At 54.6% G+C, this 27,855-nt stretch overlaps 1 protein-coding gene across 2 annotated transcripts; it reads left to right on the top strand.

The window, feature by feature from the left end:
• The first annotated feature begins 231 nt into the window (after positions 1-231).
• Ripor3 (RIPOR family member 3) lies at positions 232-27,602 on the top strand. Of its 2 annotated transcripts, XM_051143843.1 has the most exons (20): positions 232-353; positions 6,489-6,635; positions 8,725-8,803; positions 11,434-11,457; positions 11,711-11,764; positions 13,195-13,344; positions 13,431-13,494; positions 13,789-13,832; positions 13,955-14,304; positions 15,538-15,667; positions 16,803-17,357; positions 20,827-20,957; positions 21,698-21,821; positions 22,259-22,394; positions 22,826-22,987; positions 23,627-23,788; positions 24,302-24,504; positions 25,214-25,297; positions 26,899-26,989; positions 27,359-27,602. In XM_051143843.1, exons 1-20 carry the CDS (start codon positions 244-246, stop codon positions 27,454-27,456), a joined length of 2,898 nt encoding a protein of 965 aa, XP_050999800.1. In that variant the 5' UTR covers positions 232-243; the 3' UTR covers positions 27,457-27,602. The 2 variants fall into 2 exon arrangements, with proteins under 2 accessions (XP_050999800.1, XP_050999799.1); XM_051143842.1 differs by lacking the exons at positions 25,214-25,297; positions 26,899-26,989; positions 27,359-27,602 and having other exon boundaries at positions 23,627-23,837; positions 24,302-24,465.
• The last annotated feature ends 253 nt before the right edge of the window (positions 27,603-27,855 follow it).

Below are 27,855 nucleotides of genomic sequence, written 5' to 3'. Positions count from 1 at the left end.
GCATAGCAGGGGAGGAGAGAGCAGACAGCTAGTGGAGCTGAGCTCTGCATGAAGATGGACAGAGGCCTAGTTTTGAACCCCACAACTGCCACTTGTCCCGGGCTGCCCACCACTTTCCCCCACTTCATGCTGCTGCTGCAGCCAGCTCCTGTATGAGTGAAAGTGGGGAGCGGGCTGCTCCAGGCGCTATAACAGACTCTCAGACACACTGACTTTTCTGTCCTCTCCTCTCAGGTGACAGCCATGTCTGTGAGGTTGCGTTTCCTGTCTCCCGGGGATGCCGGGGCTGTGGGGACCGTGGGCCGTAGTGCCTCCTTCGCTGGCTTCAGCAGCACACAAAGCCGAAGGGTCTCGTAAGTACCATGGGGACAGAGGGTGGGGGGCATAGAGCTCAACCAACAGCCTGGGACATCAAACTGTGTGGGGTACACGTGTGACTGGAGGAAGGTGTCATTTCACGCTGGCCTGATCTACGGCATCTTAAAGGCTTCCAGAGTCAACCGGCCGAGTTTATCACCACTTGGCAAATCAGAAAACAGGCTCGGAGAGGTGGCTCCACTAGTCAGCCTCAGCCTCCTGAGGGTGGGGCAGAAAAGAATGTTCTTCCTGTTTAGTAGCCTGGACGTGGGGCCTCCTGCCCTGGCTCTGTGACCCGAGGCTAGTGACTTCACCTCTTTGAGCCCCGAGTTTCCTCACTTGAACACGGAGGGGTGTGGCTTCTCGAATGGTTGTCATGAAAGGGAGTTGACACAGGGCAGGCTCACACTACTAAACAGGGTACCGGGGGAAGGAAGGATGGCTTTCTGATGAGGAGTAGCTGGCTGGGTCATACGGCCAAGAGGACAAAGCCATGCCTGCTGGTGCACCCCATGCTCCCTCCTGTCTTGGTGGGGGTCACCATCCCAGTTTCTGTTGTCTTTGTTGGAAACTGAACAAGCTCTCTGGGGAAACACCTCTCGGCTGGTCGCCTGAAAGTGCCAAAGGCAAAAGCCCCAGACAACACCTGAGCAGACGGGAGGGCACAGAGTGGATGCAGAGCCCGGCTGGTCAGTTACTTGATCAACAACCAGTTCCCACTATGCTTGTGGTTAAAGACCTCAGTGGCCCCCTCTGGCCTTGAGGCCATTCACTGGCACAGGGAGGACCCCAGGCCCAGCCCTTGGCCAGGTGCCTCACATTCCACCCAACAGCTCAGTGGGGCGCTTAGGAGCTCTCCTTCCTCAGCGGACATCTGTGAAGAGAGACGCAGGCAGACTCAGGCACTGCTCTGCTTGAGTCCCCCCTCAGGGGAACAAAAGCAAACAAAATCAAGTCAACTCAGCCATGGCCAGGTCAATGCTGGGCCGAGAACAGGCCAGGGAGGGTGGTGGTGTCTCCCGAGGCCCTGAGGGGCAGGCGCTTATGGCAGAGTTGGGAAGTGGGGGTGGGAGAAGACAGCAGGTGCAAAGGTCTTGGAGGCGGTGAGGAGCAGCAAGCAGGCTGTGGAGGCACGCGGGCCATGGTCCGAGATGGAAAGAACACTGTGTGGGACATGTCCACAGTGTCAGGGACCAGTGATGGCTTAAGCAGAAGTTATGGATGGGAGAGAGCGTTTGGCCCAAGACCCATGGTGACTGGTCCTAGCCACTGACTGTGAGCCTTGGAGAGGAGAGTGGGTGCCACTGTGAGGAAGACACATAGTAGGAGCTGTAGAAATGCTGCTGGGGGTCCGGTAACATGTCAACCAGAGGGAACAAATGTTATTTCTCAGCTTGGCCATCTCCATGTTGCGTCTGCTTGGGCTTTCTTGGACCCCTTACCCCCACCCCCACCCTGGGATCTGTGTGTAAGCTGGCAAAGGAACACATAGCCTGGGACCCTCTCTGAGCTGGCCCACTGAGACATGGAGGGCCCGGGTGGTTTGGCAGGAGAGGTGGGTTGGCTGCCCACCATGAGGCTGGTGCTTGGCTCCTGTGACCAAGTCCTTTTCACAGCCACCTGGTGATGTGCACACGTCACACTTCCACCCTCCTGCTTTGGGGCCTCAGAGCATCCCATATCCATGGGATTATGTCTCCTCAAGCCCCATCAGGACTTGTGTCCAAAAAGTTCCAAGAGATCCCCCAACTTGGCTACCGCCCCTGGACTCCTGGAAGATGAAGGTGATTTGGTCCTGTTATGATACCTGGGCTCACGGCCATCAGCCAGACACATGCAGTGTCCCTGTGTCATTTAGAGAAGGAAGTCCTGGTGCTTCACACGCCTGTGTCCCCTGGGGCTGCCTGGGCATGCTAGAGGTTGCTAGGCCTTAGCTACTCCTGAGGTCCTGAGTAGCCCCCATCCAGCCTCAGCCTAGATAGGGATGTGTTTTGCCTGATGTGTACCCTATGCATGCAGTACCCAAGGAGGCCAGAAGAGGGCGCTGGATTTCCCCAGAACTGGAGCCACCAAGTGGGTGCTAGGACTCCAAGCCAGGTCTTTTGCAAGAGCCGCTAGTGTGTGTGCCTGACTGCTGAGTGAGCGTTCTCTCTCACCCCTGCATAGCTTCCTGCATCTGTCCATCTCTAGGATGTCTGGGCTTCAGGACTCACCTCTGCCTCTGATTCCAGATTGTCCACCAGGCAGAGATACAGGGACCACACAAGGGTGGGTAAGGCAAAATGACCCTGGACAGCCAGCCAGCAGGACTCCACTCAGGGTGGGGCAACACCTCCTGTGTTGCATCCTGCCCCACCCCAACTCTTTGACTAGCTAGGGCTTTCTACCCCACAGATATAGAATTCACTTGGGGAGGTTATCTGATAGAATTTAGTACTAACATGTGATTGGTTGCTATAATAAAGCAGTGTGTCTTTCCAGGCTCTGTGGGTGAGGGGAGTGGGGTCAGGTGCTGACAGTGACCAGGTAGTTTCCACTGACAGGCACTCAGCACCCAGGGCTGCTCTCCAGGACAGTCGGGCAGGCGCCTCTGAAGCCAGGAGTTGGGGTGGGTCATCATGTTCCATCCTTAAACTATTCCTGGAGACAGGCTTAAATATCTCTGCACTGGAGCAGGGCATGGTGGCACATGCCTTTAGGAGGCAGAGGCAGGTGGATCCCTCTTGTGAGTTCGAGGCCAGCCTGATCTACAAAGGGAGTCCAGGACAGCCAAGGCTAACACAGAGAGACCCGATCTCGAAAAAAACAAAACAAAACAAACAAAAACCCAAAGGCCTCTGCAATGAAGGTGGAATTAGTGTTTGAAGCACAGAGTTGACCCTCAGCGTGGTAAGGCTGCCTTTGCCCTTCAGCACAGTCACAAGACGCAGGACCGAAGTCAGCCCCGTTGATGTGCATGGTGCCAGCAGTCAATACAGTCAGGCCAGGGACTGCCCTGCCTGGAGGCGGGGGCAGGTTCAGCTTGCGAGCAGGGCCCTGTCTACTCCAGACCCATGCAGGCAGGGTCAGAGAGAGGCCGAAGACACTCATGGAAGTCAGAGGCTGCTTGATTGCTTGTGAGCACCGGACGCCAGGCTGCACGTGCTTGGAAGCCTGTCTGGCAGGCCTGGGGCTGTTTAATATTTACTGAGTCCTCCTGAGGCTGGTGACACATCCTCCCCCAGAGCTGCTCCCAGCCGGTGACACCAGCGAGCCATGCAGCACGCGCCTCATTTCACCATCCAGGCTGTGTTGTGCTGTGCTGCTCTCAGAGGCTAAGAGCTAGCACTGGGCTTAAAACCTCCGGTGCCCAGGGAGAGGGAGAGGGAGAGGGGAGGAGTGGGCCGAGGGGAGCACCTTTGGGGATTGTGGACCCCTGAAGTGAGCTGCAGCTCCCACCTCACTGTCCTCTGGCTGTCTGGACTCTCGTTTGTCAGAGCCCACCTGTCCCCTTGTATGCAACGAGTCCTGTCCAGGCTGAGATGGCAACTTTGTGGAGGGCCCGGTCCAAGAGGTGGGTGATGCGGCCTTGGGGGAAGGGGAGAGGAGGGGGAGGGGCTTTGAAAAGTCGCTCTACGGTCTGTGTGGATGAATATCAGCACCAGGGACTGAGCAATGGCGGCATACTCTCGCCTAGCCCCCAACTGGGGAGCCGCCCCCTCCTTGCCCACTTTTTACTTTTCTGTTTTTCTTCCCAACATCAGCTCTTATCTGACAGGCTTGTTCTTAACTTATCTTGTCAACTTTGACGCACTGTGGTCCCTGCTGTTTACCCGACACTGCTTGGGTTTTTTTTTTTTGGTGGTGGTGGTGGTAGTGGTGGAGTTTTTTTGGTTTTTTGTTTGTTTGTTTGTTTGTTTTTGTATTTATCAGCCTATGAAGCACTCCTGGCAACCCCAGCCTTGGACCCCATTTTACAGAGAGACAATTGAGAGATTCTATCACTTACCCAGGGCCACAGCCACACAGTTTGGTGGTGGCAGAGCCAGATGCTGACTGCACCAGCTGCCCCGCATCTCTCAGGGCAGGCGTCTCTGTCTATCTTGGCTACTGCTCTGTCCTACCCTAGCCCCCTGAATTAGTGGGTGCTATATGGCAGGGACTCAACAAACATCTGCTGAGGGACTGTCATGACAAATCAAGAGGGAAATGTTACTATTCCCTATACAGATGAGGAGACCATGGCAGAGAGAGGACTTAAGTCTCAGAGCTGTGGGACTTGGGGGAGGGGTGGGTTGATATGGTGCTGGGCTGTCAGTTTCAGGGACTTGGGATGTGGGTTGGTACCAAAGCAGGGTGACAAGCAGGCATGCCTTGAGTAAGCTGCGTGTTTGGGTTGTGTCTCCTACCTGTGGAATGCTCAGCATCTCACCCAGCTGGAACTAGCCTAGTAGCTTCTCTCAGGGCTGAGGAAAGAGTAGAGCCATGTCCCTGGGCCCCGCCCCCATCCCCTGCCTGGCTGGCTAGCTCACAGACAGTCCTCTGCTTCCAGCTGTGGGTTGCAACCCCTAGGCCACCAGAGGGTACTCACTGAGCCTCCTGTCTGGATGGACAAGCCCTGAGTTCCTGATGTTTAAGTGTATACTTGAGATGCTGAGGCAGGTGGACTACTGTGGGTTTGAGGTCAGCCTTGGTGACAGAGAGAGATCCTATCTACAAAAGGAAGGGAGGGAGGAAGAGTGAGAGAGAGCGGGAGGGGGGAAGGCTTGGGGACATTAGAAAGACCCCAGCTCCTGCCTTCTGCAGTGGATGGAGCTGGTGAGAAGGCTCCAACTTGGTGTTGGTTCTAGACACGGTTGCATCAGGTGTCATGTAAGATCAAAACCCTGAGGCTGAAACAGTGAAGACCACCAAGTCTGAGGAGGGCTGAGCGTGGAGCTGAAGGCTGTCCCGTCTGGTCCTCTGGCTTCTTGTCAGATCAAGGGCACCTGCGTGTCCACAGACATGCTAGGCCACTGTCCGGACTGTGTTTTTGTTGCTGTGATAAAATATCCTGACAAAAAGCAACTTGGGGAGAAAAGGTGTGTTTAGCACACAGTTCTGGTCACACCCCATGACAGGAGGAAAGTCACAGCAGCAGGAACCTGAAGCCCCTGGCCACATCACTTCCATACTGAAGAGCAGAGAGAAACGAATGGGAGCATGCTAACTGCTAACTGCTCAGCCTTCCCTGCTCTTACACAGTCCAGGGCCCAGACCTAGGAAATGGCGCCGCCCGCTCCTTAGGCTGTGGGGCCATCCAGACACACACACACCTCAGATACACCCACTGGCAGCCTGATTTGGACAGGACCAGAGACTTTCTTCCCAGTGATTGGTTATACATGCTGTCAGTTTGACAGCTACAGCTAAGCATCGCAGCCACTTTCTCTAAAAAACCACAAGTGAAAGAACAGAGCTGGGGCCCTGTCCCTGAGGGAAAGACCGCAGGAGAGCTTGGAGCTGAACAGGTGCTTGTGGCCTGCAGGAAGCTTAGGGCTAGCATTCAGCCCCCCAGTGCTGCTTCGCCTGCATGGAGCATGTCACTCACGGAGTCTCACTAGACGCTTGTTTCTCTTTCTTTCTTTCTTTTGGTTTTTTTGAGACAGAGTTTCTCTGTGTAGCCCTGGCTGTCCTAGACTTACTTTGTAGACCAGGCTGGCCTCGAACTCACAGTGATCCACCTGCCTCTGCCTCCCAAATGCTGGGATTAAAGGCATGCACCACCGCGCCCGACAGCTTGTTTCTTTTTCTTTTCTTTTTAAAAAATAGTTTCTTTATTTTTAGTGCATTGGTGTTTGGCTTGCATGTATGTCTGTGAGAAGGTGTCATATCTTGGAGTTACACAGTTGTGAGCTGCCATGTGGGTGCTAGGAATTGAACCCAGGTCCTCTGGAAGAGCAGTCAGCGCTCTTAACCATGAGCCATCTCTCAGCTTGTTTCTGATACAGAGGTTTTGTTATTTTCCCTCTTCGTCATCTAACCCAGGCCTCCCAATTTCCAGATGAGGACACCGAGGCTCTAAGAACCCCGGCTTTCTGAAGACCACCCAGCTTGGAGGTTATGGAAGTGAAGCCCGGCCACCTGTCCTGATTCTTTGTCCTCTCCCACAGGAAGTCCATCAACAGGAACTCCGTGCGGTCCCGGCTGCCGGCCAAGTCCTCCAAAGCTTACGGAACACTGCGCAAGGGCTCGCTCTGCCTGGACCCGCGGCCACAGCAGGTGAAGAAAATCTTTGACGCTTTGAAGAGAGGCCTCAGGTGAGTGGGGGGTGGCTCAGTCCCAGTCCTATCTCTTCCTGGGGATGCTGGGTCTGTCTGGGAGACACAGAGGGCAGGCATCTGCCACTTCGGCCGAAGCAGGGAGGAAGGTAGCTGGTCTTGGGTCTCCTGGACTGTCACACAGGGTCTGCCACTGCCAAGGATGTGAAAGGCAGGGCGGTCAGCACCGTGCTGGCCTCCAGTGACTAATGTCCTATGCATGGGGCAGACAGACAGGGGTGGGGTGGTGGCATCTGCAGAAACCCTGAGTGGGAGTCTGTGCTCTGATCTGAGCACACGGTGGTGGGAGGTCAGTCAGGCAGTCAGGGAAACCTGGACCAGAGACTGATGGTCTGAGGAGTCCAGCAGTCAGAAAGACCTTGTACTTGGTACCATCTCCAGTGGGAGACAGACAGCAGTCCTGACAAGTATGTCTGGTGGTGTAGGTGCTGCGGAGGAAATCAGGTGAGACAGGAAGGTGTAGGCATGTTTCAAAGGGACAGTCCTGGGCATCTACACCACAGCATGGCCACCGGGGGCAGGAAGTGAGTCCCTCTTGGATAATGGGGAGGCCAGAAGCCTCAGCGTTCAGGGACCTAGGGCAAGGGAAGCAGGGACAAGAAGACAATGGTACAGGGCCCTGGGAGGCCTTTGCTGTTCATCGCAGAGCTATGGAAGGTGATCAGGCCCTTAGGCCTGGGCTTCAAGATCTTCTGACAGCTGAGGACTGGTGGTGGACTTGCTGCATGTGGTGGTGGTGGTGGGGGAGGGCTGAGAAGGAGAGAGGATCCGGTTAGGATTCACACTGGGAAGGATGTCGGGGTGCAGGCACGGGAAGGAGAGAGGAGCGAGGTGGCTGCAGTGACAGTGGCAGAGATTTGGCTTTACTATTAGTGGAGATGTCGCTGGGCTCCAGCCCCGTGGGTGCTGTGTGTGGCCTGAAGAGGGCACTGGTGTCCTAGCTAGGAGAGCCAGGGATGGGGTTGCACAGGCCATGTTTGAAGGTAAATGAACAAGCAAGCCCATCCATCCATCCATCCATCCATCCATTCATCCATCTATCCGGGTCCCTGGTCTGCTGGGGCAGCTGATGTCACTCAGTAAACTGATCTTGATAGGATAAGCTCGAGGAGGGGAGGGTGGGAAGAGAGACAGAGAAAGACAGAGAGAGAGAGCAAGAGAGAGAGAGAGAGAGAGAGAGAGAGAGAGAGAGAAAAGAAGAAGAGGAGGAGGAGGAGAGGAGAGAGAGAAAATTGGATAGGAAGGGTCACACCTTGGCCTACAAGAGAATGACCTCTGGCATTTCCCACATGCAGTGGCACCATAAGTCCCCTAATGTTAGAGTGGGGAGCACATCCCCTTCTCTACCCTCACTAGAGACCACCCTGACCCAGGAGAGTAGAGGCTAGAAGGCGCCTTGAAAGGAGTAGGCTTTCAAAATTCATATTCTAACTTAGATAATGCTCTCAGAGTAGGCGGGGCTAAGGCTCAGAGAGAGAGAGAGAGAGAGCTGGAAGGCCCTGCTTGGGCTAGAGACCCTACTGAAACAGGTGTGTGTCCTTGGCCTTGAGGAGGGAATGGACCCTGGGGAATGGGTGGCCTGGCCGAGCAGATCTGGCATTCTGCTTCCTTGTTGTTCGCCCAGGACACCCTAAGTCCCCGAAGCACCCTGTGTTCTGGGTTGGAGTGTTGCTCGAAGGGAGTTTCCCTTCCCTGGTGCCACTCCTATCCTCAGCTGCAGGCTCTACCACTCAACATTTCACTGAGTTCTCCCTCCTTCCTCCCCCTGGGTCCTCAGACTCATCTTCTTCCTCGCCTGTCAGCCTGTTCTCACAGCCTCTGGCCCTCACCTCTATCTCCCGTGCCCTCCTTAACTCCGGCCTCCCCTTAGCCTCCCCTTAGCCTCCTCTGCCTGCAAGGGTCCTTGTGGTCATCTTCATAGCATGTGTAGTAACAGCTAGACTGATCTGTGGGATTCTGGGGTAACAGGCATCCCCAGGAGGTGAGCTGGACAGCCCTATGCTATGAGGGCTGCTCCGCCAGGCTCCTCCGTTCTGCTCAGATCCGCCCCCTCCCCCATCCACTGTAGGGAGCACCTGTGTGAACAGCAGGCCGAATTAGACTACCTATGCGGACGCCACAGGGACACCCAGAGGAGCTCCAGGCTGGTGAGTGGGCGGCATGAAGGTGGTGTTGCGGTGGTCTCCACCCAGAGGCCTGTGCTAGTTGTGGTGACCTTTCCTCTTGTGGTTCTAGGAGGAGCTGTCAGGCAGGCAACTGCAGAGGTACAGGTGTCTCTGATGGTCCCGTTTCTCAACTATTTTGGCCATGAGACACACCGGGGCCAGGCCATTTCTCTCAGTGTCACAGGCCCTGCCTCTGCCCCAAATTGAGTCTGTATGTCATGGCGCCCAGGGTGATAGCTTTCTGTGGACATGAGGGTGTGGTCTGAGGCCAAACCCAGCCTTGGCTGGTGTAGGGCTCATAGACCCTTGAGTTGTCTGTCACTCAGTGTATCAAAACCCAACCAAGACAACGAAATGACAGGATGCCCAGTTCAATTTGATTTTCAGAAAAGCAAAACCTTTTTTGCTCTAAGCCTATGACCCTCTGAGAAGCTTAAATTGTCAGTAGGTGCCCTGTGCTTTACCTAAGGGACATCCACTCCAGCAAGGGACCCATTGCCTCTCACTCCAGAGTCAGGTCTGGCCACCTGCCTTATGAAGCCAGTCAGAAGAGCCAATTTACAACTGGAGAGCAGAGAACGGAGGTTTAGTCAGTGTGTTAAGAAAAGGAACAAGGCTGGAAAGATGGCTCAGAGGTTAAGAACACTGGCTGCTCTTCCAGAGGTCCTGAGTTCAGTTCCTAGCAACCACATAGTGGCTCACAACCATGTATAATGGGATCTGGTGCCCTCTTCTGGCCTGCAGGTGTACATGCGGGCAGAACATAATATAAATATAAATAATAATATAAATAATAAATAAGGAAGAGGAACAAGGGGATCCAGGAGACACCTCAAAACTCCACCAGTCCTGAACTGAGATCAGAGTTCACATCGAGGCCAGAGATTTGCACACCTAAGCAGTCCCGGGCAAGGTATGGTCCCGCCCACCACTGTATCTGGGTTTCAGTCGTCGTGGAGAACTGTGTGAAATCTCTTTTGAGAAGACAAGTCCCCTCCTCAGGCTGGAGCCCCTTTCCTTCCCCTCAGCATGAAACCCCCAAGAAACTTCCACTTCTTTGGTATCCGGTGTTTCAACAGTTGGATAGCCTTTTACCGACACGCTGTGTCTCCTTAGACCATCTTTGTCTCTACAAAGCAGGTTACATCACCAGCTGCTGCAGGGGCGGGGGAAGTGTCACCCAGCCCGCCTGGGTCACACACCAGGAGCACAGCTGGTATATCTCATCACACACTCAGGACGTCTCCTCCCAAGCTGGGTCCCTGTGTCCCTCCTCCAAGTTCAGCCTTACATAGGGCCTTCAGTATGGGGCTGGAAGAAAGTGAGAAAGCAGTGGGTTGTATGTCAAAGTTGCCGCCCACATGGGAGACTAGGGCGTCAGCAGAGTGGAAGGCCCAGTCTCATGTGGGTGTCAGCCACACCGGAAGGCAGAGATGGGTGATCTTGGAGCCTCCCTCAGTAGGCGACTAGGTGAGGGCCAGAACAGAGCCAGGGAAGAGGCACTTCCAAGACCCCACCCAGTCCTAGTGCTACCTCCTGCCCAGGGAGCACGGCTTATCCCACACCAGGCCCCATTCTCTGGAGTATAGAAGTCTCAATCAGGCAGATAATGCATAGAGAGGCCTATTGCAGCACTCCGCACTGGTATTGGGGAAGGGTGGGAACCCCTGGAGCCCCTTGTAAGTCCAGGGGAGCCATGTGGGTGCCACAGCGAGGGTTTTGTGGCTTTCCAAGAAGCCTGAATTGAGAACACCTTTTCAAAATCACAAATCCTTTCTAGCTCTTCATTTTTTTATTACTATTTTTGGTTTTTCGAGACAGGCCTTCTGTGTAGCCTTAGCTGTCCTGGACTTGCTTTGCTTTGTAGACCAGGTTGGCCTCGAACTCACAGTGACCTACCTGCCTCGCCCCCCCCCCCCCCCCACAGGTCATGGATTAAAGGCATGTGTCACCATGCCCGGCTAGAGAAAGGGTTAGTTTTGGCTCAAGGCCTGACACCAGGAGGACAAGGCAGCCTGCTGTGTCTGCAGTCAGAAAGCAGAGTGAGATGGAAATTGCTGCTTTGCTGGCTTTTTCTTTGCTATGTAGCCCAGGACTCCAGCCTTAGGATCTGTCATCCCACCCAAATCTAAAAATTCCTTCCTAGACGCAATTGGTTTTTTGTTTGTTTGGTTTGGTTTTGGTTTTTCGAGGCAGGGTTTCTCTGTGTAGCCCTAGCTGTCACAGACATACTCCATAGACCAGGCTGGCCTCAAACTCACAGCGATCTGCCTGCTTCTGCCTCACAAGTGCTGGGATTAAAAGGCGTGCGCCACCATTGTCCAGTTACATGAGACTGTCCAGTCGGTCTTGACCATTAAAACTACTGCTGCCCATTTTACGTAGGAAGAAATGGAGGCTCAGAGAGGTTCAGTAACCTGCCTGGGACACACAGGGAAACCGTGCTAGTCCTAGAACTGAGCTGCCCACAATGTGTGCGTTTAATTCATTTCCCCCCTGGGTGTCCATGACCACGAGCAGGGCAGGCTGCAGGCATTGGCTTTCGTCCTTGAAGCTCAGGCCCCCTGTGATGAGAGGTCTCCAGGACTGTGACACTCTTCCTTTCTCTGCAGGCCTTCTACTATGATCTGGACAAGGTGAGCTCAGGTCCCTGTGTGGTCTCCAGGGTAGGGAAGACTGTCTGAGGCAGCCTTCCATCCCAGCAGCCCTTGGGCAGAACGCCTGGGCATCCTCTTATGTTATGAGCAGAGAAACCGAGTCCCAAGGCAAGCCTCTTTGAGGTCTGAGCCCAGTGCCCTGATCCTCGGGGGGGGGGGGTATGGGGGAGCAGTGAGACAGTGGGAACCTGGCCACTTCTATCTAAAGCAGCTTTTCCTTTTCTGGGAGAAGCAAATGCGCCTGGTGGAGAGACACATCCGGAAGGTGGAGTTCCACATCAGTAAGGTGGGTGGCCCCAGACATCATGGGGGTGTTGTGGGGAGGGGGTCAAGAGGGCCAAGGGGGTGTATCGTGCAGGTGTCACAGGGAGTCATGTGGGGGGGATCCCTTGTGAGTCGCGGGAGCCCCGTGGGTGTCACTGGATGCCGTGGGGTGTCATAAGGATGTAGTGGGTGTCAGGCTGGTGGTCGTGGATAGCTACAGGGGGTTGAGGTAGACAGTAATGCAGAGCTGCAGGGATTGACAGCAAGGCTCAGCCCTGGGGTTGGGGTAAGGCTCCGGGGCCTGTGGGGCTCTGACACTGGTCGGCACAGAGGGCTTGTGTCTTGGTCTTGGAAGGCTCTAACTGTCCTTGTGCAGACAAGAAGGTGGAGGGAGGAGCTCAGAGTCCCCCAGCAAGTCCCCTCCGTCCTCCTCCTCTTCTTCCTCCTCCTCCTCCTCCTCTTCTTCTTTGATTTTTTGCGACAGGGTTTCTCTGTGTAGCCTTGGCTGTCCTAGACTTGCTTTGTAGACCAGGCTGGGCTCAAACTCACAGAGATCCACCTGCCTCTGCCTCCGGAGCGCTGGAATTAAAAGTGTGCACCACCACGCCCAGCTCTTCTTTTTCTTCTTTTTTTAAAAAAATATATTTTATTAATTTATTCATATTTTATCTAAATTCTTATCCCTTCCCTTGTATCCTCCCATTCCTCTCTCCCTCCCATTTTCCCCTTACTCTCCTCCCCTATGACTGTGACTGAGGGGGACCTCCTCCCCCTGTATATGGTCATAGGGTATCAAGTCTCTTCTTGGTAGCCTGCTATCCTTCCTCTGAGTGCCACCAGGCTTCCCCATCCAGGGGACATGGTCAAATATGGGGCATCAGAGTTGTGTGGAAGTCAGACCCCTCTCTCCACTCAACTGTGAAGAATGTCCTGTCCATTGGCAGATCTGGGTAGGGGTTCGAAGTTTACTGCATGTATTGTCCTTGGCTGGTGCCATAGTTTGAGCAGGACCCCTGGGCCCAGATCCGACCATCATAATGTTCTTCTTGTAGGTTTCTAGGACCTTCTGGATCCTTCTATTTCACCATTTCTTTTTCTTCTTAAGCCGGGGTCTCACGGTGTAGCTCTGGCCTCCTAGGATTAAAGTCGTGCGCAAGCACCCTTACCTTCCTTTAGGCTTAAAAAAAAAAGTTGGCAAATGCTTACATGCACTCATCTTCCTCCCCAGACCCAGAGTGGGCAGCTGTCATAATAGTTCACTTCCCATTTCACAGCTGGGTTTCAGGCCAGGAGTGTGTGTGACATAGTCACTAGTGAATGATCCCAGGGCTGAGAAGCTAGGTGGGTAGGCTTAGAGCCATGAGCACCACAGTGCAAGCCAGGCTAGGGGACTGTTCTTGGAGAAACAAATGGGTCCCTTGGTGTGGCCCACAGCCGATGTGTCTGCTGCAGGTTGATGAGCTCTATGAAGGCTACTGTATCCAGTGGCGTCTGCGAGACGGAGCCTCCAACATGCAGCGCGCCTTCAGCACCGGCACCCAGAGCCGTGCCTCCCGTGAGAGCCTGCAGGAGCTGGGCCGCAGCTTGCAGGAGTGCATGGAGGTGGGTCGCTTCCTCTTGTCCTTGCTCTGGGCTCCTGGGTAGGGGCTGGGACTGGCAAGGGGCTGATCCACATGTGGGTCTTGCAGGACATGTGTCTCATAGAGGGGGCCTTGGAAGTCCACCTGGGTGAATTCCACATCAAGATGAAAGGTGAGTGCCAAGCCATGCCTGGGCTGGGTAGCAGATCTTCCTAGGTGCCCCGAGAGTCTATTAAGGGTGGGCAGTGTGGGCCAGAGTCCCAGGGTCTAGAATCTCAGCCCTGGGCATTCACCTTGTGACAGGAGGTGGGCTCACACTCTCTGAGGTATGCTGTGATGTCCTCCACCCTTTTGACCATCGAAAGCTTCTATTCTCCCCATATTAACAGGCACACCCCTATACCCCTGGGTCCCCATGGTCCCTGGGCAGGGGTGGAGATGAGACTAGCCCATTTCTGTGTTCCAGGTTTGGTGGGCTATGCACGTCTCTGTCCCGGAGACCAGTATGAGGTACATACAGCCAGGGGGTGCTTGGGAAATCCAGGTCCTTAGGCCTGGGAGGGAGGTCCCCGGGGCAGTGAGGGAATTCCCCTGGGACTGCCTCTGCCCCCTGTCCTGTGCCTCACTTGCAGGTGCTCATGCGCCTGGGCCGGCAGCGGTGGCGGCTGAAGGGCCAGATAGAGCCAGATGACAGCCAGACCTGGGACGAGGAGGAGAGAGCCTTTGTGCCCACGGTGCACGAGAACCTGGAAATCAAGGTGGGGGCGGGGCCCAGGGGTGGGGCCTGGAGCCTGGGTGCCAGGCTCAGACACCACCTTGCTGTCCCTCGTGCCCAGGTGACGGAGCTCCGAGGCCTGAGCTCGATGGTGGTGGGTGCCGTGACATGCGACATCGCGGACTTCTTCACAGCCCGGCCCCAGCTTGTAGTGGTGGACATCACTGAGCTGGGGACTATCAAGCTGCAGCTGGAGCTGCTATGGAAGTGAGAATTGCCGGGCCAGCTTGCCCTCATCAAGGCTGTCCCAGCTTGGGGTGCAGGAGAGCAAGTGGCCCTGGCTGCTCCCCAAGGCCTTGCCATGGTCCAGACCTGCTCCTGCATAGCCATCTCTGTCCTCACACATCCTACCCGACAGCCAGGCTGACCTGACCTTTACAGCAGCCCTGTTCCCTCCTCCCCCACGCCTCCCATGACCTTGGATTCTACTTTTACATCTGGACCCTAAGCTGAGCTAGGACACTTTTGGGCCTTTTTTCTCGCTTAGTTTCTCAGATGGACTCTCTCCTGCCTATGCAGGCCTCCTCCCCCATGCTTCCTGTTGCTGGCTGTCTCATCTTGTCCAGTCTAGGGCTGAACTGTCACCTTGAAGACCTCCTCTAGGTCCCAGATTGTGAGGTCCAGGCTCAGAGCAGTCCGTGTTGGGTTTGGGGCTCCACCCTGCACCACCTTCGGGAACCCATGGTCTCTAGGGTCTCTGTTGTCAGTAGCAGAGTCATCTTGCATTTCCGGGGTGCTTCTTTCTGGTCCACAGAGCAGGTGTGGCAGGGTGGGAAAGAGCTGAGAGCTTTGCCCAATTCAGTCACCTGGGATCACCTCAAGTGAACGCCTCAACCCTAGGCCAGCCACTTTTTTTCCCCCCTTACTCGAGACAGTGTCTCTCTGTGTAGCCTTGGCTGTCCTGGACTTGCGTTGTAGACCAGGCTGGCCTCGAACTCATAGAGATTCACCTGCCTCTGCCTCCCGAGTACTGGGATTAAAGGCATGTGACACCATGTCCCTGAGTCCTTCTGACCACAGGTGACCTTGGTACCAAAGGCCTCTGGGGTTCAGGCCTTCATGGTGGGTTTGGTGCATCCCTCAACTGAGGTCTATGCTGCCCCCTGGCCTCCCTGACCTCTACCCCTGAGCCTAGTCCACTACATTCTGAGGGTGTCAGTGCTAGGTGACTTGAAGGCTTTGGGATGACAGAAGAGTTGGGTAAATGCAGTTCCGGCCCCGCTTTTGGAAGGGACGTTTGCCCAAGCAAATGCTTGCCTTGGAGCCATCGTTTCATCCCGTGGAAATAACCCAGGCACAGAACTCCTACCAATCCCTGTATTTGTGGGAAGATGAGCAGCACTCTTGCATAAACTACTTTGAAAAAGAAGGCAGCTGCCTGTGATTGCAGGGTGCTGGGTCCCATCTGAGCCCCTAATGGTCTCTGTTCTTCCCCTGTAGTCCCTTGGACTCTGAGTGCCGGCTGGTGTCACCCAGCCCCACTGGCAGGTTCTCCATAGGCAGCAGGAAGGGCTCCCTCTATACCTGGACACCACCCAGCACCCCCAGCTTCAGGGAAAAGTACTACCTGGTAAGTGAGGCTGCTCCTTGTAGGATGAGGTGGCTGGTGCTGGGCAGTCAGTGACATGGCCTGCTTGGGGCTCAGCTTTTGGGCTGCAGGGCTATGTGGCTGCTTTCCGCTGCTTGAGGCTTGAGGCCATGGGAATTGGGCTAGGGTTGGAACCTACCAGCTCTCTCTGTCTCTGTCTCTCTGTCTCTGTCTTTGTCTCTCTGTCTCTCCCTGTCTTTGTCTCTTGTCTCTCTGCCTCTGTCTCTCTCTCTCTGTTTCTCTCTCTCTCTCTCTCTCTCTCTGTCTCTGTCTCTCTCTCTCTCTGTGTGTGTGTGTGTGTGTGTGTGTGTGTGTGTGTGTGTGTGTGTGTGTCCTCGGCCCAGCCATGACTTTGGCCTCATCTTGCTGGGGAAACTTGAAAGCTTCCAGGAGTGTGATCTGGAGCCATGTATAGGAAAGTGAATTTCTCCCCATGATCTCCAGGGGCCTGCGGTCCTCTCAGAGCCAGGGCAACCCTCCTCTTCTTTCTCTTGGCTGGGACAGGGAGGCGGGGAGAGACGGGACATTGAATGCTATGCACACAGGCACCCTCAGTATTTCCCTTGGTGTTGTCCTTCGGATGGTCCCTCACTTACAGGGACCTCTCTTAACCCCCTCGCCCCACCTCCCTCCAGACTGCTCCACAGGTGACTGTGTTTATTCAACAGACATGGAGGTCATTTCCCTGCTGTGCTGTGGCTATCCACAGGCCATAAACAGTCTTCAGTGGGAACATCTCTCCCAAGCTGGCTCTCATCCAGGGCCCCAGGCTCTGGAACCGCCCCGCACGCATGCCCTCAGCACGGATGAGGGGGCCCAATTAGATGCACTGCTCTTCCCAAAACCCTGGTCACCCTAAGTGCTCCAGCGGCCCCCTTCCCATCTGCTTTGGTCCCTATGCTCAGACTCTCTATTGGCAGAGAGCGCAGTCAGCGCAAAGGTCCTGAGGCAGGAGCATGACAAAGATGAAAGAGTAAAGTTGAGGCCTGAAGGGAGAGCTAGAGGGAGGGTGGCAAGGCATCAGCATGTCATCTGTCATCCTGAGCAGCTGGGCACACAGGGGTCTCAGCACAACCTCTGGGGTGACTGCTGAGACTGTTCCTGCATCCCCTCGCAGTCTGCCCTCCAGCAGCCAGCACAGCAGGCCTTGCTGCTAGGTGGGCCAAGGGCCACCTCCATCCACGGCTACCTGGCCGACAGTGAACTCCAGGGGCCCCCCCACCTGCGGAGCCGGAGCCAGGAGCTACTTGAGATGGACTCCTTCAGCTCTGAGGACCCCAGAGACACTGAGACCAGCACTTCAGCATCCACCTCAGATGTGGGGTTCCTACCTATGCCTGCAGGCCCCACAGCCTGCATAGAAGAGGAGATCAGAGAGGAGCCCCCGCCTCTGGGCCTGCTGCCGGGCCTGGCTCACCCAGCTGGAAGTGTGCTTCTAGAACAGCCTGGCTGGAGGAACTTGGGAAGAGAGAGGCTGGCCCTGCTGCAAGATGCCCCCATCCACAGCCCCACAGTACCACGGAGCCAGAAGAGCCAGGAGGATGGAGATGTGGGGGACGGAGTGGAGGGGCCTGTGCAGGAGGTCCTGGACCTGCTGCGGTCTGCTGATCCTGCACAGCCCCAGCTCCGGGAGCTGGAGTACCAAGTCCTCGGCCTCAGGGACCGGCTGAAGGTATGCCCGCCGTGCACAGGACAGCGGCACCGTTTTCCTGTAGGCCTGAGGCCTGGGAGCAGGTGCAGGGACCAGTCAGCCTGTGTTAGCATCCCAGCCTCACCCCTGGGTGGGCCAAGTCCCTCTCATTCTCAGGGTCCTCACTTTTCAAGGCCTAGAAGGAGAATAACACAGGGTGGCCGGAGCGCACAGTGAGTAATTGCTCCATGTCTTGCCAGCTCCTGGCTCCATCTTCTGATGTGGGTGGGTGCTGGGAGCTGCAATTTAGGCTTAAGAACTTTGGGCCAGAGCTGAATTCGTGGAAGGCCTTGCAGCCACCTGCCCACCTCATCTCTCCGGGCCACACAGAACCTTACCCCTCGGCGGCGGCGGCAGTGGCAGCGGCTGCTCAGCCAGATGGCGCTGCTCAGCCAGATGGCGCTTTCCAGCCACCTGCAGTGGCTCAGAGCTGCTGGCCTGGACGGATGGCTCTCTTTGTTGACATTTTTAAATACATAAAATAAAATGTAGACCACACACACCAACTTCTACAGGTGTTGATAAGCCCACTCTTGGGTATGACACATTTTTGCTCAGAACGATATGACACAGGTCTCTTCAAAAAGTTCTCTCTTTCTCTGTTTGTTTGTTTGTTTGTTTGTTCTCACCTGGGCCTCCCGTTCTCACGTCAGTACAGCTGAGAGAAGGCTCTGCTTCTCATATTCTGTCTAGTGTCTTTTTTTTTTTTTTTCAAGACAGAGTTTCTCTGTGTAGCCTTGACCATCCTGGACTCACTTTGTAGACCAGGCTGGCCTCGAACTCACAGCGATCCGCCTGCTTCTGCCTCCCGAGTGCTGGGATTAAAGGCGTGCGCCACCATACCCGGCTCTGTCTAGTGTCTTAAGAGAATCTTCAGCCACCACCTTAGAAAGGCACTGCCTACATGTTCTAGGAACAAGAATTTGAGGAATAATGCCACTTTTATTTGTACTTTTCCAGTACTTATGTGTGAAACAGTTTGAGTCCCAGGCACACAGCTTCTGTCACACTCCTGTGTTTTGAAAACTCACACCCACTTTGTATGACCTTGCGACAGCACAGTCACTCAAAACACCAACGAGAGACACTTGTCTTTTCTAGAAAACAGCTAAGGATGATAAGACAATTATAAGTCCCTTCTTTAGCTTGACTTCTAAAGTGGAGGGTCGTCCACAGAGCGTACATAGACTTAGATTCTTCAGCAATGGTCTCAGTCTTGCTAAGAGTCCCAGGTTGGCCTTGAACTCCTGATCCTTCTGCCTCAGCTTCGAGAGGCTGGGATGATAGGTGCATGATACCACACCTGGCCAACTTACATGCATTTATTACTATTTATACACATGTGTATTTGTATCTATGTAAATCCATGTGTCAGATGAGCGTGTCTGTTCCTCTGGAGCTTGGGTTACAGATGGTTGTGAGCCACCATGTGGGTGCTGGGAATTGAACCCAGGTCCTCTGCAAAAGTAGCCAGTGAGCCGGGCGGTGGTGGCGCACGCCTTTAATCCCAGCACTTGGGAGGCAGAGGCAGGATCTCTGTGAGTTCGAGGCCAGCCTGGTCTACATAGTGAGCCCAGGATAGCCAAGGCTACACAGAGAAACCCTGTCTCGAAAAACCAAAAAAAAAAAAAAAAAGTAGCCAGTGCTCCAAAACAGTGAGCCATCTCTCCAGCGTCTTACGTGTAGATAGATAAATGTATGCCACACACGCACATGCATGTGCACTGCAGTCAATCATCTCCTTCATGCTCCCAAAACTCATCTTCTTGCAAAGAGTCATGTGCAGTCCTGGGATCAATGCGCAGGCTTTTTGGGGGGGAGGGTGAGGAAATAAATCCAAATTATTCAATGTGGAAGTTCCCCACTTCGGGGAAGCGAGTGGCTGCTCGCCTCCCAGTCAACATCACATGGTCGACCACCTGTTTGTCAGGGGTTTGCTGTGTATGGCCTTGTGTGCAGGGCTGTTTGCAGGCTCAAGGTCCCAGGCACTAGCCCCAGCGTGCCCAGTGGTGAAAATCCGAGAGTCAAATGAGCTTCCTTCAGGCAGAAGGTGCAGAGTGCTGGCAGATGCCCAAGGGTAACGCTGCAACAGGGCTGGGGAGACAGTTCAGTCAGTACTTGCACTGCAAACATGAGGACCTGAATTCACACCCTTCCCCTCACCCCAGAACCACATAAAGAAAAGGCAGGCCTGGTGGAAGCACGTCATCACTTGGGAAGTGGGTTTGGTGGGCAGCCAGGCTAGCCTAATTGGCAGTAAGAGACCCTGCCTCAAAAACAAGCAAAACAAAAGACACGTTGGACAGCTTTTTTTTTTTTTTTTTTTTTAATTTTTCAAGACAGGGTTTCTCTGTGTAGCCTTGGCTGTTCTGGACTCACTCTGTAGACCTGGCTGGTCTCGAACTCACAGCAATCCACCTGCCTCTGCCTCCCAAGTGCTGGGATTAAAGGTGTGTGCCACCACCGCCTGGCAAGTTGTACAGCTCTTAGGGCATGGTACCCAAGGTTGTCCTAGCATGGTCCCTCTACCCACACAAGCACATGCACACATGTAACACACACAACACACAAAGGAAAAGAAAACAGATTTGAAACTAAAGTGCACGTGTGAGCCTAGTATTTACTGGCTGGGAGTTTGAAGTGTAGCCCTAGGGGCCATGGGTCAGTGTTTGCTAATTTAGCTGCATAACTACCTCAAATCATAAGAACCAGTGTGTCTATTTGTGTCTGTGTACATGTATGCACACATGTGCTTGCCGAGTTTTATTCTAATGGAAGTAAAGTCTCTGTGGCTTATTATTTTGTTGTTGCTCAAGGATTTATTTTATTTTATTTTTGTCTGGGGGCTCAGCTGTGAGCACCTGCTTCAGGACTTCAGTCCTGTTGGGGTGTGGTTGGTGCGGACTGAGGCCTGGTGTATTGGGTACCCGTGGGACCCTAGCACTGCAGGCAGCCCTGGCTTGACGACAGAGGTCTCCAGATGGCTTGACCAGCGGTGGGTAGTGGCTCCCGCACGCCTCCCCGTTTGCAGCTCACCCACAGCTTCAGAATCTCCTCAGGGTACTTGTCAGCATGAGCGCAGAACAGGTGTCTGGATTTGCTGAGAATTGAGCCCCTGAGCCTTGGGCAATAGTGCGGGGGCAGGTGTCGGCTGGGATAGAATGGCGCCTTCTTGTGGGAGAAGCCCTGCCCTGTGTGTCCCATACCTGGGTTTCTCTTCCTGTGGTTTGTCCCATGGGTGTTGGGGACAAACAAGTGAAGACATGCAGATCTGTCTCCCTGGAGACCTTCCCTCGTTGCAGGCCATGTTGGCGGGACACCGGAAATGCCACATCCTAGGCTTGCACATCCTGAGACTTAAGCAAGCCATCTCTGGGCTGGTGTGTGGGACTATCACGTCCTGGCTGGGTGGGGAGTGCAAGGCCTTCCTTATCCTGGTACTTGTCCACAGCCCCGAGGGGTACAGCCGGAACCCGTGTCAGCGCAGAGCCTGATGGACTGTATCCTTGAGAGCTTCGCGTTTCTGAACGCCGACCTTGCCAGTGATGAGCTGTCCCTGTTTGGGGGCTCCCAGGCTCCTGAGTGAGTGCACCCCAAGTGGGGATACCTCCGGACTGCTAGAGCTCTATGCTAGTCTCTGAGTTGCTGGCCCTATCATGTCAGGTTTTACTGTGCACAGCGTCTCCTTTCCACGTCGCTCTCCCCGCACAGTAAGCCTGTATGGCCACTGAGGGGATCTCAGGCAGCACCCAACAAAACCCTGACTTGACTTCAGTGGCCGTCACGTGACCAACAGGAACTGCCTTGCCCACCGCTCAATCTGGACCACAATCCACCTCTATCTGCCTCACCGCCTGCCTTGCTCACCTCACAGCCCAGGGTCACCTCTATCCCTAGACCTTAGCATTTCAGAAGGAGACAGTCTCCGCTTTTTTTTTTCTCTGATCCAGTGGGGTCCCACGGGGAGATTTCAAATCTGCTACCTTCCCAAGTGTGGCGAGCCAGTTGGGCCTTGGTGGGTCTTGCCTCTGTCCTGTGAGCCACGAAACCAGGCCTAAGTCTAGGCTTCCTGCCTGCTTCGCTGAGGAACAATATGAGGCTCTGGAAACCACCCAGAGCCACAGCCTCAGGTTCCTGGGAAGCCCTGCCCTCCACAGCTATTTGATTTCCAGCCAACTTTCTCTCCCTTTCCTCTATCAGAACCCTGTGCCTGGAGCCCAGTCTCCAGTCTGGAGCTGGGACGGGGTGGGGGGTGGGGAGCCAGGTCAGAAAAGGGGGTCCCTTACTAACCCAATGTTCATTCAGTTCTTCCGTTTCCTCAGGAGGGACAGCCCCCCACCTCCACGGCCATCACTGAAGGTGTCGCCCAGCGAGCTCACAGCCGGTGCCCCTGAGCTGGACACACTGCTCACCGTCCACCTTCAAGTCTGCAAGGCCTTGCTTCAGGTGTCTGGGCGGAGCTTGGCTGGGCTGAGGATTGTGCTCAAAGGTGGGGAAAAATCTGGGGTCGGGTAAGAGGAACCCACCCTGAGAGCCAATGTCAAGGAGGCTCTGTAGCAGGAGGTTGGCCTCAGGGCGCCAAGCCCTGATCCAAATGGGTGTTTCTGATGTCCACCAGTCCAAACTGCCTCAACCACAGCAAGCATCCAAGGTGGGCTGCAGGCCACACTGCTCCCATGGGTCCAGATGCCATCAGGCAGGCCTGGCCCTCGGTCCACTCCTTTGTGATGTTTGACTGAACATGGGTGGGGTGACCCTGGGGGCTCATCCTGAAGAAGAGAAGGAGCTTAGGTCATGGGTTAGAAGCCACCTCTGGGCCAGGGCAGCTGTGAGCTGAGTGAGACCTACATGCTGGGCTAAGGCAAGTATCTTGCTGATTATAGAAACTGGCCTCCCCTAATTTGTCACGGATGGTCCAGGACTGCCTCCTGGAAGAAGCAGCTCAGCAAAGGCAGGTCCTGGAAGTGCTTTCAGACCTTGACTCTGAGCAGATCAGCAAGGCCAGGTCTGTTGAAGAGAGTAAGTAGCAAGCAGCCGCCAGCCCAAGACCTCGCCTCCCTCCCCCTCCCACTGACGGGCAGCGCCTATGGGCTTGCACAGCTGCATGTCTCTGTGTACAGAGAAGGCCACCGCTGGTTCCCTGAAGCCATTTCCATCCACATCCTGGTGTCCCCTCCAAAGAGCAATGGCTGTCACCATTAGTTCTTTATCTTCCCCCTGTGGACCTGTCTGGGGAATCCAGCTTCCTAGTCAGGGTGGCTGATCTTGTGAGTGGGGACCAGGAAGGTGCTTGGAGTCAAGACTATTCTCTCAGGGAGACACAGGCCTGAGAGGAGGTCCCTGTATTGGGTCTCCTACCCTTACTTCCAACCTTGGGTCATTGTGTGGGAGGGGTTTCTGGTGTCTGAGGTTACCCCAGCCCAGGCTGCTGAGCAGCTGCTGGCTCTCAGTCATCCCACAGGCTCCTCACAGGAAGGGCGGGCTGGCACTGTGGCGGGCGTGCACACAGCCTGGCGGAGTCCTGGCCTGCCCTGCCTCCACACTCCTGAGCCAGCTCAAGAAAACCTTCCTGCATCGCGTCCGAGGGAAGTACCCAGGCCAGCTGGAAATAGGTAGTGTCTTCCTTGCTTGTCCTGTCCCATGAGGGAACAGCAGTGCATGCAACTGGGGTCTTCACACTTCGGGTTCTCCCTAGCTCTGTGCATGCCTTCGATGCCTCTGGGGGAGCAGGCTGTGAATCCCTGTGCCGCCTACCGAGCCTTGAAAGGTTCTTACAGGAAGGTGTGCAGGCAAGGTGCCATCCAGGTGTCCTGGCTTTAGGCTGAACTCTTCCTGAGGGTGGCTGCAGCATTTTCCTGTGGACCAAGTGAAGGGTGGTGCTCCCAGGGGTGGCTTTGAAGTCTGGAAGTTTGGCCCGCTCTCTGGGCTGCTGATTGCCATGTGTTTCCAGAGCTCTGGCTCTGGGATTTCAGAGTCCACTTAGTGGTTACTGGCTAGCTGGCACGCTCTTTTCCTCTGTCAGTTAAAGGATTAAAAGACAGGAAAACAGCCAGAGCAGAGTGAAAATGAACTTCATTGGCAAGTGCTACTGCCTTCTGGGATAGGGAAGGTTCTAGAACCAAGAAGTCTGCTGACTCTAAGGAGGCCTCTCTGGGATCACATCTCCCAGAATTCCTTTCAGCTGACACAGACCTGTTTATTGAGAGGCCATCTGAGGCCTCGGCTCCACTCACGGCCCTTCCCTCTGTCAGTGTGTCGTAGGCTCCTGGAGCAGGTGGTTGGCTGTGGCGGGCTATTGGCCATAACAGGGCTCCAGGAAGAGCAGACGGTCACCTGGTTCCAGTTCCATAGCTACCTGCAGCGGCAGAGCATCTCCGACCTGGAGAAACACCTCAACCAGCTCACCAAGGAAGGTAGAACCCGGCAGTGGCCACAGCCTCGAAGCCAGTTATGGCACACCCTGTATGCAGTCTGTGTTTCCTTCTGACTGGGGCCACAATTCAGAGCCCCCGTAACTCTCCCTCAAGCTGTCAGAACTGAGGCAGCGTGAGACCACAGTCAGTTGTGATTGAACTTAAGAGGGAAGTGAGCCACCCCGAGTAGCCCCGGGAAGGAGGGGGTAGCAGCCTAGAAGTTTGGGCTTGTTCTGGTTTCTTTTTGAGTCAGGCTCTCACTCTGTGTAGCCTAGACTGACTGACTTCAAAGTCCCTGTCTTTCTGCCTTAGCCTCCCAAGTGTTGGGATCACAGGTGTGTACAATTGTGCCAAGGCTGGCCTGTGGTTTTGTTCATTTTTCCAGGGTGTGTCTGGTCCACTGGTAGAAGTGTCTTAGTCGGGATGTGGTGATGCCCTTCTGTCTGGGAGTTGGCTCTGTGGCTCAGGCAGCTAAGCCTCGAACGATGGCAGCCACCTCTCCCTGTTTTTCAGTTACTCTCATTGAGGAGTTGCATTGCGCAGGCCCAGCCAAGGCCCTGAGGAAGCTGCAGGGGAAATGTCTGGGCCAGCTGCAGCCCTTGCCCCAGACACTTCGAGCCTGGGCACTGCTGCAGCTGGACGGACCCTCAAGGCTCTGCAGGACCGCCAGAACACGCCTGGCCAGCGCGGCCAGGAACAGACGCTTCCGGGAGAAGGTGTGCTGCATGCATGGGCATCCTGGCTGGGTGTGCAAGAGTACAAGATGGGTGATGGGGCCTGTGCTTAAATAGGGGGTTTGAGAGTGCTTTGAAGAGGCTGAACGTGCACTGCAGTCACTAGGGTGACCTAAGGGGTATACCTAGTACCAGCTCACAGCCTGGGCTTGGTCTCTCAGTCGTCCATACATTTTTCTAAGAGGTGTTTTGACATTTTTATTGTTTATTTATTGGGAGTATGTGTGCCACACTCTGAGTCTGGAGGTCAGAGGACAACCCGAGGGAGTCAGTTTACTCCCTCTACCACATAAGCTCCAGAGCTCAAACTATGGTGAAGCTGGGCACAGTGGAATGTGCCTTTAATCCCAGCATTGAAAGGCTGTGAACTCTTGTGAGTTCAAGGCCAGCCTGGTCTACCAAGCAAGTTTCAGGACAGCCAGAGCTACACAGAGAAAGCCTGCCTCAAAAAACAAAAACATCAAAGCTTTGGAGTTCACTCATTAAGGCTGGCTAGCGATCAGTCTTTGGTTAATCCACCTCCTGACAATAGTATACTTGGCCATATTGACAGGTCTTACGTGCCAGATTGTTTAGAGAGGGTCTGGGTCACTGGAGCATCTGGTCACTGGAGCATCTGCAGTGTGCTCGACTCAGCTGGGGACCTAGACCTGCTCTGACTTCTCAGTCCAATCCTGGTCTTCTCCCTCAGGCTCTGCTGTACTACACCAACGCCTTAAACGACAGTGACACCAAGCTCCAGCAGGCCGCGTGCATGGCGCTACAGCAACTTGGGGTGAGTTCCCTGTCCTCCCTAGTGACTGACAGGAGGCCAGCTGTGGTGAGGACCAGAATGCAGCAGCAGCTTGAAAGTGCCTTTATTGGCCTGGTGTGGTGGCGCACGCCTGTAATCCCAGCACTCTGGAGGCAGAGGCAGATGGATCGCTGTGAGTTCGAGGCCAGCCTGGTCTACAAAGGGAGTCCAGGATAGCCAAGGCTACACAGAGAAACCTTGTCTCAAAGGGGGTGGGGGGGGGGGAGAAAGAAAAAAAGAAAAAGAAAAGAAAGAAAGTGCCTTCATTACTGGGACAGGGGATGGGGGTGTCACCAGCAGCAAGAGGACCCCAACAGTAGAGGTCCCCACGCCAAGGGACTCCTTGTCCAACTCAACATGTTTGAACTATGATAAATTCTTGTAAACGAGAAAAAGATGAAATATGGAAATGTGAAAGCTGCTTGTCACCCATCCTTAGCAGAAGTGACTTGGCCACCTAAGGCACAGTTCCTGCTTGCAGGGACACGTGTTGCTCAACATTGGTGTTACACATGACTTTAGAGTGAGCTGAGGGACTGAATGTGAATCCCCAGAACTCCATAAGAAAAGCCAGGCATGGTGACACACACTTTAATTCCAGTATAGGGATGCAGAAGTGGGGTACCCCTGGGGCTCTCTGGCCTGTCAGCATGGCTTATCTGTGAGCTCCAGGCTAGGACAGACCCTCTTTCAAAGGCACCTGCTCACTCTCATTTTGCTCATATTGTGTGGAGGTGTGCATGTGGGGTGCACATGTGTAATCACTTTAGAGTCATCCTCTTCAGAGTCTTCATGCATTGGGGGGGAAAAACCCAGCCAGGTGTGGTGGTACATAACCACGATCCAGGCCAGCCTGGGTTACATAGTAAGATCCTGTCTGAAACAAAACAAAACAAAAAACAAAACAAACAAACAAAAAAACACAAAAAAACAAACAAACAAACAAAAAACCCAAAAAAACAAAAAAAATGCCACTATGAGCACTGTGTGACTAGGTTTTTATAAAAAGCCATACTGGCTTCCAGCTCATCTTCCCAGACTGGATGACACAGGGTTGCTTCAGGGCCTGTGAGCCATGCCTTCCCTGCTCTCCCTGCACCCCGACGCTGGGGCTCCTCCATGCATAACCTTGTTGCGTGCTTGTACATGGGAGTTGGTTCAATGCAGAGGAAACCCACCGACCCCACTTGCTCAAGGCTGCCCCAAAAGGTCCTCAGAGGTACTTGCTGAAGCTCAGGAACTGGGCGAAGGGGTCGGGGATCCCGTGGGAGCGCTGTCTGTGGATGTGGATGTGTGGGCAAATCGGGTCCTAGTTCTTCAGGGAAGGGAGTTTCAGCTAGCAAGTCCCAGAAGCCAGCCAGATCTGTCAGGTGGTGTCCACAGACAAACTTGCCGGCCTGTACTGGGGTGTAGAAGAGACTTCCAAAAGTGCCCTTGCATGACCTGAGACCATGTAAGAAGCCCGGAGGCCTCTAGAGGGCAGACGAGGGCCTGGGAACCATGCCGGGGTTGGCACTGCAGGAATGACAGTGAGGCCTGTGTACTGCTTAAGCAGCGCCCCCTCCCCCCTCCTGACCTCACAGGGTATTGAAAGCATCGAGCAGATCGCTAGCCTGTGTCAGTCTGACCTGGAGGCCGTACGAGTTGCAGCGCGGGAAGCGACACTGTCATTCGGTAAAGTACAGCCAAAGAACCTGTGCTGCAGCGGAGTCCCAGGGGTCTAGTGGAGAAAGGTTAAGGCTGCTGGGGCCCCTGCTGCAGGCCACTGCAGCAGCTCCTGGCCAGGGCCTGATGCCTTCACAGCAGGTCGGAAGCCAGGGTGTGATTTTTTTTTTTTCCACTTACTTTGGGGCCCTTGGCTAACGGAGGGCAGAGGCAAAGGCAGGCTGGTGCCCAGGAGATCTCTGACATAGGAGGCTGTTACAGCTGCTCAGTCACCAGCAGGGGCAGGGACCTCTAAACACTACTGTCCTCCCCCTCCAGAGACCGAAGAAGACAATAAGGTGGTGACAAGCCAGTGTGACAAATACCTTTATATTCTAGGTGAGAAAGGCCGCCTAGCTTTTGAGAAGATGGACAGACTCCATTCAGACCAAGAAGCCTTCTGCCAGGAAGCGGATGTTGAAATCACAATTTTTTAAGAAGCTGTGACCAACAGGCTCAAACCTGGCATCTTTCTTCCTTGATGTTGCCTAGCCTCCAGAGTGCCCCAGTTTTGGATGGAGCACCATAGGCACTTCACAAGTGTGAGCTGGTCCGGATGCCTACCTGAGGGTTGGGTTAGTACTAAGCCCAGGCGCATAGAGGTATTCACAGAGCAGGAAGAAGTGGTATGTGGGACCACCGAGGCTGTGGCCTTCCTCCAAATGCTGTTTTACCTTCTTGCCTTCCTGGGGTACAGTGCCAGGGCAGCTGGTACTGACTGAGGATCAAGAGTCCAGGCCTAAGTGAGGCTACAAGAAAGCCATGCATGAAGCATGAGCTCCTGGCACTCTTGGCCAGGGCAGAGCTGGCGTGGTAAACATGGCTGCCTCAGGCCA

This window comes from Acomys russatus, chromosome 4 (assembly GCF_903995435.1).
Source record: "Acomys russatus chromosome 4, mAcoRus1.1, whole genome shotgun sequence".
Taxonomy (NCBI): domain Eukaryota; kingdom Metazoa; phylum Chordata; class Mammalia; order Rodentia; family Muridae; genus Acomys; species Acomys russatus.
This window is presented reverse-complemented; position numbering and strand designations above follow the sequence as displayed.

Excerpts from the sequence above, each read along its gene's own strand:
- Ripor3 (XM_051143843.1), top strand. The coding sequence starts at position 244 with ATGTCTGTGAGGTTGCGTTTCCTGTCTCCCGGGGATGCCGGGGCTGTG. Across the intron at positions 11,458-11,710 it reads TCTACTATGATCTGGACAAG|CAAATGCGCCTGGTGGAGAG; the intron begins GTGAGCTCAGGT and ends TTCTGGGAGAAG. Across the intron at positions 20,958-21,697 it reads GGGGGCTCCCAGGCTCCTGA|GAGGGACAGCCCCCCACCTC; the intron begins GTGAGTGCACCC and ends CCGTTTCCTCAG.